This window comes from Scyliorhinus torazame, chromosome 17 (genome assembly GCF_047496885.1).
Source record: "Scyliorhinus torazame isolate Kashiwa2021f chromosome 17, sScyTor2.1, whole genome shotgun sequence".
Taxonomy (NCBI): Eukaryota; Metazoa; Chordata; class Chondrichthyes; order Carcharhiniformes; family Scyliorhinidae; genus Scyliorhinus; species Scyliorhinus torazame.
In genome coordinates, this window is record NC_092723.1 from 168,763,795 (window position 1) to 168,781,324 (window position 17,530).

The 17,530-nt window shown below is 54.2% G+C and overlaps 1 protein-coding gene across 1 annotated transcript in view; it reads right to left on the reverse strand.

The window, feature by feature from the left end:
* LOC140394391 (GRB2-related adapter protein-like) overlaps nucleotides 1-17,530 on the reverse strand; it is an 82,384-nt gene that overhangs the window by 45,061 nt on the left and 19,793 nt on the right. Inside the window, exon 2 of the mRNA XM_072481621.1 lies at nucleotides 14,522-14,619. Coding sequence (XP_072337722.1) covers nucleotides 14,522-14,619 — 98 coding nt within the window. The remainder of the gene's footprint in view (nucleotides 1-14,521; nucleotides 14,620-17,530) is intronic.

The following is a 17,530-nucleotide window of genomic DNA, read 5'->3' on the forward strand; positions in this document are numbered from 1 at the left end:
CCATTTTCGGGCCCTGAATCGGTCGAGATCGGGGCCGTTTCGCGCCGTCGTGAACCTCAACGGCGTTCACGACGGCGTGGGCACTTAGTCGCAGGAGGGGAGAATCGCACCCCCTGTCTGTCCTCTTGGGTCCCACGTTTGATCATTTTCTTATTGCAGTTCTTGGGATCTTGCATAATTTAGCTGCTGCATTCCGAGAATTGCAATCATGACTACCCTTCAAAAAAAAAAATCTTTACTGGCTGGAAATGTTTTGAGATGTACTGATGTCATGAAAGGCGCTATATAAAGACAACTTCTTCCTTTTGCTCTTTCTTTTCTCTTTCATTTTACTAAAGCAATATCATCAAACTGATGCACTTAGCAATTTGCAAAGTTTCTGTTTTCTACAGCTTTATAGAGACAGATCACAAAACAATGTTTTCATACTGCTTAATTAACATTGTTTATGAACAGATTTGTGTCGGTATCAGCGCAAAAATATTTCCAAAAGAACAAAACACCCCAATTATTTTGAATGGCATGTTCCACCATGGGTGACCTTCCGCTGCTTCATTTAACAGATTTTTCTGAACAGTTACCAGTTGCGAGGTTAATTTGAGTGACATATGGGCCGGAATTCTCTGGCTGTTGGGATTCTCTGATCCCGCCGGAAGTACACCCCCGCCCGCAGGTTTCCCAGCGGCGTATGGTGGCTTCAATGGGAAATTCCATTGACAGCAGCGGTAATAGAGAATCCCGCCACAGTGAACAGCGTTCAGCTTCTGTTGTGGGAAACGTGGGGAGGATCCAGCCCTTGACTTTCCCAACCCGGAAAGCGGAATGCTTTCTTTTCCTTTAATCTTTTCCAATTGGGATCAATTTATCATGGCCAATCCACCTGCCCTGCACGTCTTTGGGTTGTGGGGGTGAGACCCACGCAGACACAGGGTGAATGTGCAAACTCCACACGGACAGTGACCTGGGGCTGGGATTGAACCCGGGTCCTCGGCGCCGCGAGGCAGCAGTGCTCACCACTGCGCCACCGTACCGCCCCGGGGGGGGTGACAGAAGTGTTCAAACTCAGTCACAAATGAATGGCTGTAATGCTTTCACAGTCTCTGTATCATCTGAGATACATTTTTAAATATGCACAACTAATACATTTGTCACCAGTGTAATTTTCATGTAACTCTCCACTTTTGACTGGTCAAGTGGAATCTGTTTTTCATTTCAAAGATTTTTTTAAATTCATTCTCGGGATATGGGTGTCACTGGCTAGGCCAGAGCTTATTGCCCGTCAACAATTGGCGTTGAGAAGGGACTGGTCAGCTGCCCTCTCGAGCCGCTACAGTTCATATTGGTACACCCATGGTGCTGCTCGGAGGGAGTTCCAGGATTATGTCCCAGCGATGGTGGACAAGTGCCGACAGTTTCAAATCTGGACAGTGCGACTTAAGAGGGGAACATGCACAGAGTGGTGCCCTCATCCATTTTCTTATTTGTCCTTTGAGGTGGTAGAGGTTGCAAATTTTGAGAGAGGCCATTGAAGCAGACAGTAGAAATGAGTTCAGGAAACATTTTGATGGTTCCGGAGATAAATTGGGTTGAGGGTTTACAGCAAGATGGGTTATGATTATGTAGACTGCCGGGACAGAGAGGTTCATCTGAAAATTGCCTTTATCTGCACTAAAAAGAGATTGGGGGAAGATTTCCTCTGTGCCACGTGAAGCGAATTGAAGTGTAAAATTGTGAAGTGAAAACGCCTTTATGATTTGGCTGTAAATAGCAGATGATATTTTCCACTCTCATGTTCTTCTCATTTCAAGTTTAAAATCACAACGGCTGTGGATTCAACCACTACTTGACCATGTAATACACGTGATCCATGTAGTACAAGGGTCTGGAACACACAGGGTTATGTGGCACTGAGTATAGTACTGTTCACAAAGTGATATTAGAAGTCACATGGCCCAGACCCAGGGGCGAAATTCTCCCCCAACGGCGCGATGTCCGCCGATTGGCGCCAATCAGACGGGCATCGCGCCAGCCAAAGGTGCGGAATGCTCCGCATCTTTGGGGGCCGAGCCCCAACATTGAGGGGCTAGGCCGACGCCGGAGGGATTTCCGCCCCGCCAGCTGGCGGAAATGGCGTTTGTTGCCCCGCCAGCTGGCGCGGAAATGCGGCGCATGCGCGGGAGCGTCAGCGGCCGCTGACAGTTTCCCGCGCATGCGCAGTGGGGAGAGTCTCTTCTGCCTCCGCCATGGTGGAGGCCGTGGCGGAGGCGGGAGGGAAAGAGTGCCCCCATGGCACAGGCCCGCCCGCGGATCGGTGGGCCCCGATCGCGGGCCAGGCCACCGTGGGGGCACCCCCTGGGGTCAGATCGCCCCACGCCCCCCCCAGGACCCCGGAGCCCGCCCACGCCGCCTGGTCCCGCCGGTAAATACCAGCTTTGATTTACGCCGGCGGGACAGGCAATTTCTGGGCGGGACTTCGGCCGATCCGGGCCGGAGAATTGAGCGGGGGGTCCCGCCAACCGGCGCGGCCCGATTCCCGCCCCCGCCCAATCTCCGGTACCGGAGACTTCGGCGGGGGCGGGATTCACGGCGGCCAACGGCGGGGGGTCGGAGAATGACGCCCCAGGAGTTAATATGGTGCTGATAGCTCCTAATCTGCATCTTTTATTATACATATGTAAATAGTTCTACTTACTAATAAATACTTACAGTTGACCCACTGAAAACAATGGAAACTGTAAGGGACACTGCTCTGTAACCAACACCCTCCCAACATGGTGGCAAAACGCACAACTTCGCTAAAATGCTGAAATAAACGGGAATGCTGGAAGACGAAAAAAGCTTCCAGACCAGAAAGAAGCTCCCAACAGAAGCAGAGGACGCAAAGAAAATAATCACCGGAAAATGTACCAGAGAAGAGACTTAGAAGCTAAAAGCAGAGATTAAAACTTCCTTACTGCAGCAGAACACTCCACTGAATCTCCAAGGAAGTCCTGCTTCAGAGTGCACAGAACCTATAAGGGTGAGCTAAATCTTTTAAAATTCCAGGCTGCTGCAAGTCCCGAGAACCTTTCAACTAATTCAGTGTCAGAAGCGTCTGCTGAAAGAAACCCACCACTAAGACCCAATCCCCAAGTCTAAGCCTCAACACGTGGCCAAGCATCAGAGAGAGAAAAGTGAACGCAATATCTCAGGAACCTCGCTAATGTCCAGCTCAGAAAAAAACCCAAACATCAGCTAGAATTTGATCACCTTGTCACTCAGCAAGATAAGCTGCTGAACGAAAGAAGTCAGCAGGCAGCCATTCAAGGAAGGATCATTAAAGAACATTTTTTCCAAGATGTACACCATTGCCACTTTGCAGAGACCGGCAAATGCGGGAAAACCCCTTTTTCTACGAGTTATCAGCAACACCATTTTGAAACCCAGGAAAGGTTCCAGAGAAAGTTTAGAAAAAACACTGAAGACAGTGCAAGAAATTGCTTCCCAGCAAAATTCTGCAATTAAAAAACTCCTAAAATGACCCAAACATCCTGTTTGTGTACAGAATTAAAAATTAATATTTTAATCCTCAGGTGCTGGGACGTACAGACCTTCTAAAAGGAGTAGAAAACTCCACGTAAAGTTATGAAAGGATAAAGACATCACCAAGCAAATCACACAAGGCACCAGAGAGGCAAAGAACTTTTTAGAAGTTCCAGGAATATAGGGGGCGATATAGGAGGCCAAGTGTTCGCGCCATCGTGAACGGCGTCACGTTTCACGACGGCGACGAACAGGGCCCGGGCACAACCTATTCTGGCCCCCACAGGGGGCCACCACAGCGCTGGAGCGGTTCACGCTGCTCCAGCGTCCTTGCGCCGCGCCAAATGGGCGCCGCGCCAACCCGCTCATGCGCAGTTGGGGCACGCCATCCTGCGCATGCCCGGGGAACGTCTTACGCACGCCGGCCCCTCACCAACATGGCGCCGGTGTTCTGGGCCCGCGTGCGGAAGGAGGTAGGCCCTGGGGGGGGGGGGGGAGGCCGGCCCGCCGATCGGTGGGCCCCGATCACGGGCCAGAACCCATCGGAGGCCACTCCGGTGAATGAGCCCCCCTCCCTCCCCCACAGGCTGCCCCCCCCCCCCCCAGCGTTCCCGCAGAGTTCCTGCGGGCAGCGACCAGGGGTGGACGGCGCCGGCGGGAAACTGTCGTGTCGTAGTGGCCACTCGGCCCATCCGGGCCGGAGAATCGCCGTTCGCCAGTTCTCCGAGCGGCCCGGTGAGAATCGCGTGCCGCTGGTTTCCGGAGTGTGGGAGAATCGCGTGTGGGGGTCGGGGCGGCGTGGCGCGATTTGCGCAGCGCCCTGGCGATTCTCCCACCCGGCGTGGGTGGGGGGTGGGGGGGGGGGGGTGAATTGCGCCCATATATTTTTGTGAAGCCCAATACATTACCCAAACTGCAACAGCAGGTGGCAGTGTTGGGAGCAGTTGGCTGTGAATGACAAAGAGCTATCTGGTGAAAGGGCGGTGATTAGCACTGCTACCTCACAGTGCTGAGGACCTGGCTTCGATCCTGGCCCCAGGTCACTGTCCGTGTGGAGTTTGCACATTCTCCCAGTGTCTGCATGGGTCTCACCCCCACAATCCAAAGATGTGTAGGGTAGGTGGATTGGCCATGCTAAATTGCCCCTTAATTGGGAAAAAAAATAATTTGGTAATCTAAATTTATAAAGAAAAATAAGGGGCGAAATTCTCCGTTATCGACGGAAAGTCCGCCGATCGGCGCAAAAAACGGCGCAAATCCGACTTGCGTCACGTCGGAAAAATGGGTCGATAGTCTCCGGCCCGAAATGGGCTAGCAGCGACGTAACGGGATCCGCGCTTGCGCAGTGGTTCACGCCGTGCAGCGTCATACGCGCTGCACGGCGTGACGGCTCATAAGGCCGCGCTGCTCCCCCCCACCCGACCGGAACACCCGACCGCAACACCCGACTGGATGGCTGGCCGTCGCTCAGCCCCGAGGTTCGAGTCACGCGATGTGGAGGCGCTCCTGGACGCGGTGGAGCAGAGGAGGGACGCCCTGTATCCCGGGCACGGCCGCAGAGTTGCCCCACGCCACAGCCGGCGTCTGTGGAGGGAAGTGGCAGAGGCCGTCACCGCTGCGGCCCTGACACCACGGACAGGCACCCAGTGCCACAAGAAGGTGAACGACCTCGTCAGAGCAGGCAGGGTGAGCCCCCCCATATCCCCCCTCCCCCATATCCCCCCTCCCCCATATCCCCCCCTCCCCATATCCCCCCGCCCCCATATCACCCATATCCCCCCTCCCTCATATCCCCCCTCCCCATATCCCCCCTCCCCCATATCCCCCATATCCCCCCTCCCCATATCCCCCCTCCCCTATATCCCCCCTCCCCCATATCCCCCCTCCCCCATATCCCCCCTCACCCATATCCCCCCTCCCCCATATCCCCCCTCCCCCATATCCCCCATATCCCCAAGTGAATCCAGCCCTAACCTTAACCTCTGCAATGCACGCGCAACCGATGGCGTGCATTCATATACCTGCCTAACACTGTTGCCTTTTACCCCTGCCCCCCCACCCACAGGAGAAGCGCGCACACAACAATAGGGAGCATGTGAGGACTGGAGGAGGGCCCGCTGATGAGAGGCCACTGACCGTACACGAGGAAAGGGCCCTGGAACTGGCTGGCGGACCTGAGGACCGGGAGGTTGCTGATGCAGAGGTCGGGGGCGTACTAGCGAGTGAGCCACCGACAGCCCGTCCCCATATCCCCCCTCCCCTATATCCCCCTCCCCCGTATCACCTGATCACTGCCTGATGTCTAACCATGCATGCTTCATTGTGTATCGCAGGACCAAACGTCCAGGCACCCATCCCCGCAGATGCAGACCGCCCGCAGGATGCCCCTCGGAGACCGAGAGACCCGGACCCTCTAGCATGCGACGCCCGCAGGATGCCCCTCGGAGACCACGGGAGACGGAGAGACCCGCACCCTCCAGCATGCGACGCCCGCAGGATGCCCCTCGCACACCACGGGAGACGGAGAGACCTGCACCCTCCAGCATGCGACGCCCGCAGGATGCCCCTCGGAGACCACGGGAGACGGAGAGACCTGGAGCAACAGGGAGACGACACCCCCGTCACGTGCGGGAGCGACCACCCAGCGACGAGGGGGGCAGCCACAGGCCCCCGTCACATCCGAGCCAGGACACCACTACCCAGGACACCACTACCCAGGACACCACTACCCGGGACACCACTACCCGGGACACCCCTACCCGGGACACCCCTACCCGGGACACCCCTACCCGGGACACCCCTACCCGGGACACCCCTACCCGGGACACCCCTACCCGGGACAGCACTACCCAGGAAGACGAAATACCGGACAGTGACTCAGAGTGGATGGGTGGAGACGAACCCCCACCCCAAAGTGCCATGGACTCAGAGTGGGACGAAGAGCACGACACAACGCCACTGCTGTCACCAACACCCTCCACCATCGCAGAAACACTCACCATGGTTGGGCACTTTAGTGATGAGGCGTCTGGTACACTCACTGGTGCGCACAACACAGCCGTCCCGGTACAGCAGGTGGAGGTAGGAGCAGCAGAGGGACCGGGCGGTCGGAGGGCAGCCCAGCCCAAGCGAACATCTGCCGCCCAGATGGATCCCGGGTTCCTGCAGTTACCACACCCACACATAGATCCGATGCAACCACCGACCCGGAGACGAGCGAAGAGGGTGACGGGCGGCTTGCGGCGGCTGCGGTCGCAGGTGGAGGAGTCCACCCGCGTCCAGGAGCTGGGAGTGGTGCCGATCATGCGTGCCACCCAGGCTGACACCGCACGGGTGGCGTCCGCGGTGGAGGCAATGGGTGCGACGGGGTCAGACATGGGGAACGGTTTGCGAGGCCTGGGGCCTTCCGTGCAGGCGGCGTCTGTGGCCCAGGAAATGGCTGCCCTCTCACAGGAGGCCATGAGCCAGTGCCAGCGCCAGATGGCAGAGGCGCTCAACGCCATAGCCCAGTCTCAGCAGGCCATGGCCCAGTCTCAGCAGGCCATGGCCCAGTCTCTGCAGGCCATGGCCCAGTCTCTGCAGGCCATCGCTGAGGGCATCGGCGCCAGTGGCCATGTGCGAGCCGGCGTCGCACTGTCACAGACAGGGTTTGCCAACTCCCTGGGCTCCATGGCTGCAAACCTTCAGACCCCTGTCGATACCAGCACGGGCCTCCAGGACTGGCAGCGCCAGATGTCGGGGGGGTGTCGGATGGCCAGTCTGTTCGCATCCCCCACCCATGTAGAGGCCTGGGGGCCATCGGGCACCCCGAGGGAGGAGGAGGTGGTGTGGTCCGTCCCGGCTCCCTCTGTAGGGGAGGTCCCGGTACACCGCGACACCTCGGACTCCCCCCCTTCCGTCCCAGGTGCATCGGGTGGGCAACGGGCAGGACAGGCTGGCAGCTCGCCATCCCAGTCGCCCGGGCCGCAGCCTGGCCCATCTAGGCCAGGACGCCCCAGGAAACAGCCGCCAAAGGGATCCAGTGTCAGAGGGCAGGAATCACAGGAGTCCACCTCCAGTTCTGCTGTACCGTCTGGGGAACCACGTGGACGTAGTCAAAGGGCCCGTAAGGCCAAACAATTAGACACTGAGTAAGTTGGCACGGGTGCAGGGCACAGATGAGTTTTAGGGGCTAGGGCACGTGCATGAACTCCTTTGGTTATTAAAGTCAATGTTACACCTACCGAAGCTGCCTTTGTGCTCTGTCCAAAGTGTGCGGGGGTGTCATGTACGTTGAGCGCAAGTGTGTGTGTGAGGGGTGGTCTTACCTCAGCCCCAGGTGAGTCTGCCCCCTTCCCCCTGGGCCGCCATCAGCATCCCCCGGGCAGAGGACGGGACCGTGCGCTGCAGTGTCACCGCCGCATGCAGGGATGGTCCGGGTGGATGGTGGTACTGTGGCCATGGGTCAGACATAGTCCAACGATGTAGAGCCAGGAGCTCATCGCAGGGCGAGTTGTCATCATCCTCCATGGTCTGCGATAGACACGCGTCCATCCGCAACTGTGTGAGCCCGGCCCGTTGTGCCGCAGGTGGATCGGCAATGGGGGGGGGGGTGCTGTGCATGCGGGTGGGGTGGGTGGGTTTGGGGAGGGGGGTGAGGGTGCTGGGTGGGTGGATGGGTGGGGGGTGTGGGTGGTCGGCTGTTGCCATGGTGTGCGGTCTGTGGCCATACTACCCGATTCCCACGCCCATCTAGTCAGTGAAGCGGGCGTCTATCAGTCTGTCCCGTGCCCGCTGGGCCAGCCGGTAACAGTGGACAGCCACCCGCCTGTGTCTACCCCGTCTGCCCTGACCATTGCCTCCATCCCCCTCATCTGGGGAGGACTGCGCCTCTTCCTGCTGCTCCTCCACTCCGCCCTCCTCTGCCTGCGGCACATCGCCCCTCTGCTGGGCTATGTTGTCCCACTATGATGCGGCCGACCCTATCTGACCGATACTGGAGGGCGCCCCCAGAGAGGTCCAGGCACCTGAAACGCATCTTCAGCACGCCAAAGCACCTCTCGATCACTCCCCTTGTCGCTACATGGGCATCATTGTAGCGGTTCTCCGCCTCATTGCGTGGCCTCCGTATAGGCGTCATCAGTCACGATCGCAATGGGTAGCCCCTGTTGCACAGCAACCAGCCCCTCAGCCGGGGATGGCGTCCCTCGTACATGCCGGGGATGGATGACCGCGACAACATAAATGAGTCGTGTACACTGCCTGGGTGACGGGCGCAGACGTGCAGGATCATCATGCGGTGGTCGCAGACCACCTGTACGTTCATCGAATAGGTCCCCTTCCTATTAGTGAACACGGCCCTGTTATCTGCAGGTGGCCGCACGGCGACGTGCATCCCATCGATCGCGCCCTGGACTATGGGGAACCCGGCCACGGCAGAGAAGCCCACGGCCCGGGCATCTTGGCTGGCCCGGTCCACGGGGAAGCGGATGTAGCGGTGCGCCATGGCATATAGGGCATCTGTCACTGCCCGGATGCACCGATGCACCGATGTCTGCAATATGCCGGACAGGTCCCCACTCGGTGCCTGGAATGACCCCGTTGCATAAAGGTTCAGGGCCACCGTAACCTTGACGGACACGGGGAGAGGGTGTCCCCCGCCAGTGCCACGCGGTGACAGGTGTGCCAGCAGGTGGCAGATGTGTGCCACGGTTTCCCGGCTCATCCGGAGTCTCCTCCTGCATTCCCGGTCCGTGAGGTCCTGGTATGACTGCCGGGGCCGGTACACACGGGGCGCCCTGGGGTGCCTCCGTTGCCGTGGGGCCGCGACGTCCTCCTCCCCCTCCTCGTCCTGTCGGTCAGGTGTCCCTCCAGCCTGGGCGGCTGCCGCCTGCCCCTCTGCGGCAGCCTGCGCCGCCTCTCTGGCACGCTCCTCCTCCTCCTCTTCCTCCTCATCCAGGGCAACATAGACATGAGCGGCTGCCACCACGGCGGCCAACATCGCTGGATGATCTGAAAACATGACAGCCTGGTGGGGGGGGAGGGGAACGACGACATGTCATCATTGCCCATATCCCCTCCTCCCCCCAGCCAGGTGGCATGGACCGCATGGGTCCAACTGTTGGACGCTGGCACCTGGCCAGGTGGACCAACTCACTTGCCCTCCCATCCCCCTCCTCGGCACAGACCCCCCCCTAACCCCCAACCTCCACCCCGCACGGACACCCCCCCAACCTCCACCCCAGCACGGACCCCCCCCCCCAACCTCCACCCCGGCACGGACCCCCCCCCCCCAACCTCCACCCCAGCACAGACCCCCCCCAACCTCCACCCCAGCACGGAACCCCCCCCCAACCTCCACCCCGGCACGGACCCCCCCCAACCTCCACCCCAGCACGGACCCCCCCCAACCTCCACCCTGGCACGGCACGGACCCCCCCCCCCAACCTCCACCCCAGCACGGAACCCCCCCAACCTCCATCCCGGCACGGACCCCCTCCCGGCACTCCCCCGGAGCCCAGCCTACTCTAACCACCCCCCCCCGCCCCCCCGCCGCACACACACACACACAACCCGAGACACACCTCTCCTCACGCATTCGGACTGCGGCCACGCCATCACCTGCCCAGAGCCAACCCCCCAGGCCGTCACTCACCTCCACGCTGGTCGGCGTGAGCCTGGAGCACCGGGTCACGCCGATGAAAAGGAGGTTCGATTCACGTCGACGTGAACGGTCATCACGTCGACGGAACTTCGGCCCATCCGGAAGGGAGAATATCGGCAGGCCGAAAATCGGCTGCCTTGCGCAGACCCGTGACATTCTCCGTGGCAGCGGCGCCATTAACGCCCCGCCGACTTTTCTCCCTTCGGAGACTTCGGCGGGGGCGGGATTCACGGCGGCCAACGGCCATTCTCCGACCCTCTGGGGGGTCGGAGAATGACGCCCAAGTTATCTGATGAAAACCAAAACAACCAACCCCTGCAGAGGGACAATGAGATCAGGTTTGAAAATGTTTATATCAAAGCAAAACTGGGAGATTTGAAATGCAAGATTCAGGCTGAGTATATACCTCTGAAAATGCTCAACAGACTAAAGTTTCAATGATCTGAACAAACAAATTTCAGAGATATCACAAAGGTACCAGGAGGAAATAACAACCCTCAATTCGACGATTGACTGAAGTTAAGAAAACTCCACCAGCTGTACTGCCAGGCACAAAAGCAGACAGAAAAGGTCCTCAAATAAATTGCCATCTTGAAAGACTCTTTGAAGAATTAATACATGCCCCTGAAAAACAAGAGGAGCTAAAGGAGACCTCGAGTGCTAATTCAGAAAAAGCTGCGTTAGAGCTCTCAGTATAGTGACAAAGCAATGCACTGAAGTGCAGAATGAGAAGACAAGAGCTGAACAAGAAAATAAACAGTTGAAAGAACAGCTAATTGTTCTTCAAGTATCAGATTCAAAATCAGTACATCACCCTTCAGCAACATGACAGAATAAAGACCTACTTGAGCAGCAGAATGGCAGAACAGCAGAGAAAGCTCAATGAGATTCTAGCAAACTACAAGAAAACGCAAGCGAAGGGCGGGATTCTCCGGTTCCCCAGCTGCATGTTTCTTGACTGCGCTTCGTTCACTGCTGGCAGGATTCTATTTTCTTGCCACTTGTCAATGGGATTTCCCATTGTAACCAGCGCACACCGCTGCAAAATCTACTGGCGGGGGTGCGACCCCGGTGGGAAAAGTGAATCACAACAACTGGAGATTACCAGCCAAAGTAATTCAGCATTGCAACAAAAAGGAAAACCTGTTGAAGCACTGCCCCAAGAATTGGGGCGGCACAGTGGTTAGCACTGCTGCCTCACAGCGCCAGGGACCCGGGTTCAATGCCAACCTTGGGTGACTGTGTGGACTTGGCACGTTCTCCCTGTGCCTGCGTGGGTTTCCTCCGGGTGCTCCGGTTTCCTCCCACAGTCCAAAGTTGTGCAGGTTAGGTGGATTGGCCATGATAAATTGCCCTTAGTGTCCAAAGGTTAGGTGGGGTAATGGGGATAGGGCAATGGATTGGGCCTAGGTAGGGTGCTCTTTCGGAGGATCGGTGCAGACACGATGGGTCAAATGGCCTCATTCTGCACTGTAGGGATTCTATAATCCCTTCAGAGTATCAGAGTTTTTATCAGCGTTTGTTCCTCTGGAACATTTTGAAGTGAAATAAAATGAGTTTGATACCATTCTGAAAGAACAGACAAACTGGTTTTCAGGGAAAACTCAGGAATGCATTCCAGGAGGAAGCCAAGAAGTCCAAGGAAGAGACAGCAGCAGTGAAACACTTAAATGCTGAACTTGTACAAACAAATTCAACAGAGATAAACCTTCAATTAAAACTCGATGAACTTTAAGCATCTTGGGCGAGATTCGCCGACCCCCCACCGGGTCGGAGAATCGGCGGGGGCTGGCGTGAATCCCGCCCCCGCCGGTTGCCGAAGTCTCCGGCACCGGAGATTCGGCGGGGGCGGGAATCGCGCCGCGCCGGTTGGCGGGCCCCCCCGCTCGATTCTCCGGCCCGGATGGGCTGAAGTCCCGCTGCTAGAATGCCTGTCCCGCCGGCGTGGATTAAACCACCTTTTCAACGGCGGGACAAGGCGGCGTGGGCGGGCTCCGGGGTCCTGGGGGGGGCGCGGGTCGATCTGGCCCCGGGGAGTGCCCCCACGGTGGCCTGGCCCGCGATCGGGGCCCACCGATCCGCGGGCGGGCCTGTGCCGTGGGGGCACTCTTTCCCTTCCGCCTCCGCCACGGTCTCCACCATGGCAGAGGCGGAAGAGACTCCCTCCACTGCGCATGCGTGGGAAACTGTCAGCGGCCGCTGACGCTCCCGCGCATGCGCCGCCCGGGGATGTCATTTCTGCGCCAGCTGGCGGGGCAACAAAGGCCGTTTCCGCCAGCTGGCGGGGCGGAAATTCCTCCGGCGCCGGCCTAGCCCCTCAATGTTGGGGCTCGGCCCTCAAAGATGCGGAGCATTCCGCACCTTTGGGGCGGCGCGATGCCCGTCTGATTGCCGCCGTTTTGGGCGCCAGTTGGCGGACAACGCGCCGTTTCCGGAGAATTTTGCCCCAGATGTCTCCAGTACATGTCACCACAGTCCCAGAGGACCATAGGCTGTTCTCCCCTTTTGAGAGCTGACTGGTGGGGATTTAACCTGAGGAGTCACCACACCTCGGGCGAGAGGCAAGGTTGAGAAGGCAGGGTCTTCATGAATAACTTTGGCCGGAACGGGAATTGAACCCACGCTGTTATTGTTGCTTTGCAAAATGGACCAGCCTCCAGCCAACTGAGCTGAACATCATGAGAATTGCCTGAGACAGGCAAAGGAATTGCTGAAGAATCAAAATCGTTGCTTGAATGCAGAATAATGACCAAAACCAATTAAATTGTTGAAGTCTGACCCAACATGATGGGCAAGATGCATAACATGGATGGTAAATCCAGACTTTAAAAGCAGATAAGGAGAGTTCTAAGAAACCTAGTGAGGATCTAACAAATGAACTGAAAGAGTCTAAGGAGCAGTCAGTAACCAGGTAAGAAAGACTCCCAACAGAATTGAATGCCCAGGTGAAGTTGTCAAACTTTTATGAGTTCCACAGATAACTCAAGACAACTCAACTTACCAGAGTAATTGCCGAGTTGAATGAAAAGACGACATTAGCTCAAGAAACAACTGGAAAAGCAGAAAATAATAAAATATTTGGCTGAAATTGAGAAATAGGTGCGAACAAAGGTAAGATTGTTGAAACGTCGGCATCATATACATCGCAATGCCCCATACAACGAAAGAGAAGGAAATGCCAAGGAGATGAATACATTGTTGGTCCAACAGCAAGGAACAGGTTGGAGTAGCAGCAACCATTGATCAACGCAAAAGTCAAGCCCACCAAATGCGGTTCAACACAAAGAAATGGAAAACAATAAAAGCCTACCCGAATGGCAGTCCAACCTCCAAGGAAGGACCAGAAGCAAGAAAGCCTACCATTCCTCTGACAGAACGGCAAACGGATTATGGAAGAGTTATCAGGTCTCCCGACTGCCCGAACCTATAAATTAGATGACTTGAAGTGGGGAGATGGGATAGCGAGATTGTTCTAATAATCCTAATATGGACATAACAATAATGTAGTCATAGCAGTAATGTGGTAACAACTATGTAAATGCATGAGACTGACACGATGTAAGACACAAAGTAAACTGGTGTAACTCCACATACATTGGATAAAAACATGGGGGGGGGGGTCTGGCATTTACGAGGTTAATGTGGGACTGCATACAGTAATGTCCACAAAGTGATGTTAGAAAGTACATGACCCAGCCTCAGAGGTCAGTATGGCACTGAGTGGAGACACGTCAAGGCCTAAGCATGAAGATAACTCCGTGTCTGGACCCTTTACTGTACATGTGTAATTAGTTCTACTAATAGTTTTAATAATGGCCTACAGTAAACCTACTGAAGACTATAAAGACTTCTTTAAGAAACACTGTTCTGTAGCCAACACCCTCCCAACAACCCAGTGCAGCATGAGAGAAGGCTACATTATTGGAGGTACCATTAAATCAAGGCTCAGTCTACCAGTTCAGAGGAAAGAAGATCCCCTAGTTCTCTGCAATGTCCAACCTTCAAACAACAACAGTGCAACAAAGCAAGGTACTTTTTCTTGCCACCGAAGTACCTTCCTTATTTATCCATCAATAGGATTTTTCCCTTTCAGTGCTGGGGTACCGATCCACGGTTGGTACCCGACCTCTGGTTCATTGAGCGTTCAATCCTTCTAGGGCAGATTATCCAACCATGTAAACTATCGCAGCATCAAGCATTCCTGTTGAAATATTCTTCACGCAACACAGTGAAGCCAACTGAAAAATCCAGACTGTGGCTTCTGCATAGTACAGAATCCCACTTTACCGTCCTCATATTTATGCAGGTCAGTGAGGCTCTCAATAGGTAGATGTTGAAGAACCAGAGAATACTCACTCATGTGGTTTCACTTTAATGTAATTCTTGGGAATAAAGCCTTCTTGCCCATGTAATTCAGCTTTATACCAGTTGGGATCATCCTCCATGTTAAGCACCTGAAAGAAAGATGTTAATGTTATTGTGGAAATTCACTGAAGGTCCTTGCATCAACCACCTCTCTGTGGCAAAGCTTACCATCCTTCCAACATCCCATGCCTTCATTCTCTGTGATGGTTTTAGACTGAGGGACCTTTGTTACGGACTCCACAACTGGTTTTTTTGTATCAATCATATTAAAATATCTATAAAAACCCTTCATTGCTAAATCTCTTTCAATCTATGGTTTCCTATCACTGGTGAACCTCCACACAACACTCTGACCTCAATGTTCTTTCTATATTGGAAAATGTACACTATCCCTTAACTATGGGCTAATCAATGCTTTGTACATATTTCTAATTAGCCTTTACCCTTGTACTCTGCACACATTTTAAAAATTCACAATTTTGGTTCGCACTTTTGAATGGCTTTGTCAGTGAAGCATCACATCCACTTTAGATTGCGAAATAAAAACAGAAAATGATGGAAATATTCGGTAAGTCTGGCAGCATCTGTGGAGATAGGAGCAGATTAGCTGTTCAGACCAAAGACCTTTACACATCAAAGCTGTTGAGCGCTTCCAGCATTTTCCACTTTTATTTCAGATTTCCAGGAGTCCCAGTATTTTGCCTTCAGATTGTGTCAAAGAACAAAGAACAAAGAAATGTATAGCACAGGAACAGGCCCTTCGGCCCTCCAAGCCCGTGCCGACCATGCTGCCCGACTAAACTACAATCTTCGACACTTCCTGGGTCCGTATCCCTCTATTCCCATCCTATTCATGTATTTGTCAAGATGCCCCTTAAATGTCACTATCGTCCCTGCTTCCACCACCTCCTCCGGTAGCGAGTTCCAGGCACCCACTACCCTCTGCGTAAAAAACTTGCCTCGTACATCTACTCTAAACCTTGCCCCTCTCACCTTAAACCTATGCCCCCTAGTAATTGACCCCACTACCCTGGGGAAAAGCCTCTGACTATCCACTCTGTCTATGCCCCTCATAATTTTGTAGACCTCTATCAGGTCTCCCCTCAACCTCCTTCGTTCCAGTGAGAACAAACCGAGTTTATTCAACCGCTCCTCATAGCTAATGCCCTCCATACCAGGCAACATTCTGGTAAATCTCTTCTGCACCCTCTCTAAAGCCTCCACATCCTTCTGGTAGTGTGGCGACCAGAATTAACACTATATTCCAAGTGTGGCCTAACTAAGGTTCTATACAGCTGCAACATGACTTGCCAATTCTTATACTCAATGCCCCGGCCAATGAAGGCAAGCATGCCGTATGCCTTCTTGACTACCTTCTCCACCTGTGTTGCCCCTTTCAATGACCTGTGGACCTGTACTCCTAGATCTCTTTGACTTTCAATACTCTTGAGGGTCCTACCATTCACTGTATATTCCCTACCTGCATTAGACCTTCCAAAATGCATTACCTCACATTTGTCCGGATTAAGCTCCATCTGCCATCTCTCCGCCCAAGTCTCCAAACAATCTAAATCCTGCTGTATCCTCTGACAGTCCTCATCGCTATCCGCAATTCCACCAACCTTTGTGTCGTCTGCAAACTTACTAATCAGACCAGTTACATTTTCCTCCAAATCATTTATATATACTACAAAGAGCAAAGGTCCCAGCACTGATCCCTGTGGAACACCACTGGTCACAGCCCTCCAATTAGAAAAGCATCCTTCCATTGCTACTCTCTGCCTTCTATGACCTAGCCAGTTCTGTATCCGCCTTGCCAGCTCACCCCTGATCCCGTGTGACTTCACCTTTTGTACTAGTCTACCATGAGGGACCTTGTCAAAGGCCTTACTGAAGTCCATATGGACAACATCCACTGCCCTACCTGCATCAATCATCTTAGTGACCTCCTCGAAAAACTCTATCAAGTTAGTGAGACACGACCTCACCTTCACAAAACCATGCTGCCTCTCACTAATACGTCCATTTGCTTCCAAATGGGAGTAGATCCTGTCTCGAAGAATTCTCTCCAGTAATTTCCCTACCACTGAAGTAAAGCTCACCGGCCTGTAGTTCCCGGGATTATCCTTGCTACCCTTCTTAAACAGAGGAACAACATTGGCTATTCTCCAGTCCTCCGGGACATCCCCTGAAGACAGTGAGGATCCAAAGATTTCTGTCAAGGCCTAAGCAATTTCCTCTCCAGCCTCCTTCAGTATTCTGGGGTAGATCCCATCAGGCCCTGGGGACTTATCTACCTTAATATTTTTTAAGACACCCAACACCTCGTCTTTTTGGATCTCACTGTGACCCAGGCTATCTCCACACCCTTCTCCAGACTCAACATCTACCAATTTCTTCTCTTTGGTGAATACTGATGCAAAGTATTCATTTAGTACCTCGCCCATTTCCTCTGGCTCCACACATAGATTCCCTTGCCTATCCTTCAGTGGGCCAACCCTTTCCCTGGCTACCCTCTTGCTTTTTATGTACGTGTAAAAAGCCTTGGGATTTTCCTTAACCCTATTTGCCAATGACTTTTCGTGACCCCTTCTAGCCCTCCTGACTCCTTGCTTAAGTTCCTTCCTACTTTCCTTATATTCCACGCAGGCTTCGTCTGTTCCCAGCCTTTTAGCCCTGACTAATGCCTCCTTTTTCTTTTTGACGAGGCCTACAATATCTCTTGTTATCCAAGGTTCCCGAAAATTGCCGTATTTATCCTTCTTCCTCACAGGAACATGCCGGTCCTGAATTGCTTTCAACTGACACTTGAAAGCCTCCCACACGTCAGATGTTGATTTGCCCTCAAACATCCGTCCCCAATCTATGTTCTTCAGTTCACGCCTAATATTGTTATAATTAGCCTTCCCCCAATTTAGCACATTCATCCTAGGACCACTCTTATCCTTGTCCACCAGTACTTTAAAACTTACTGAATTGTGGTCACTGTTACCGAAATGC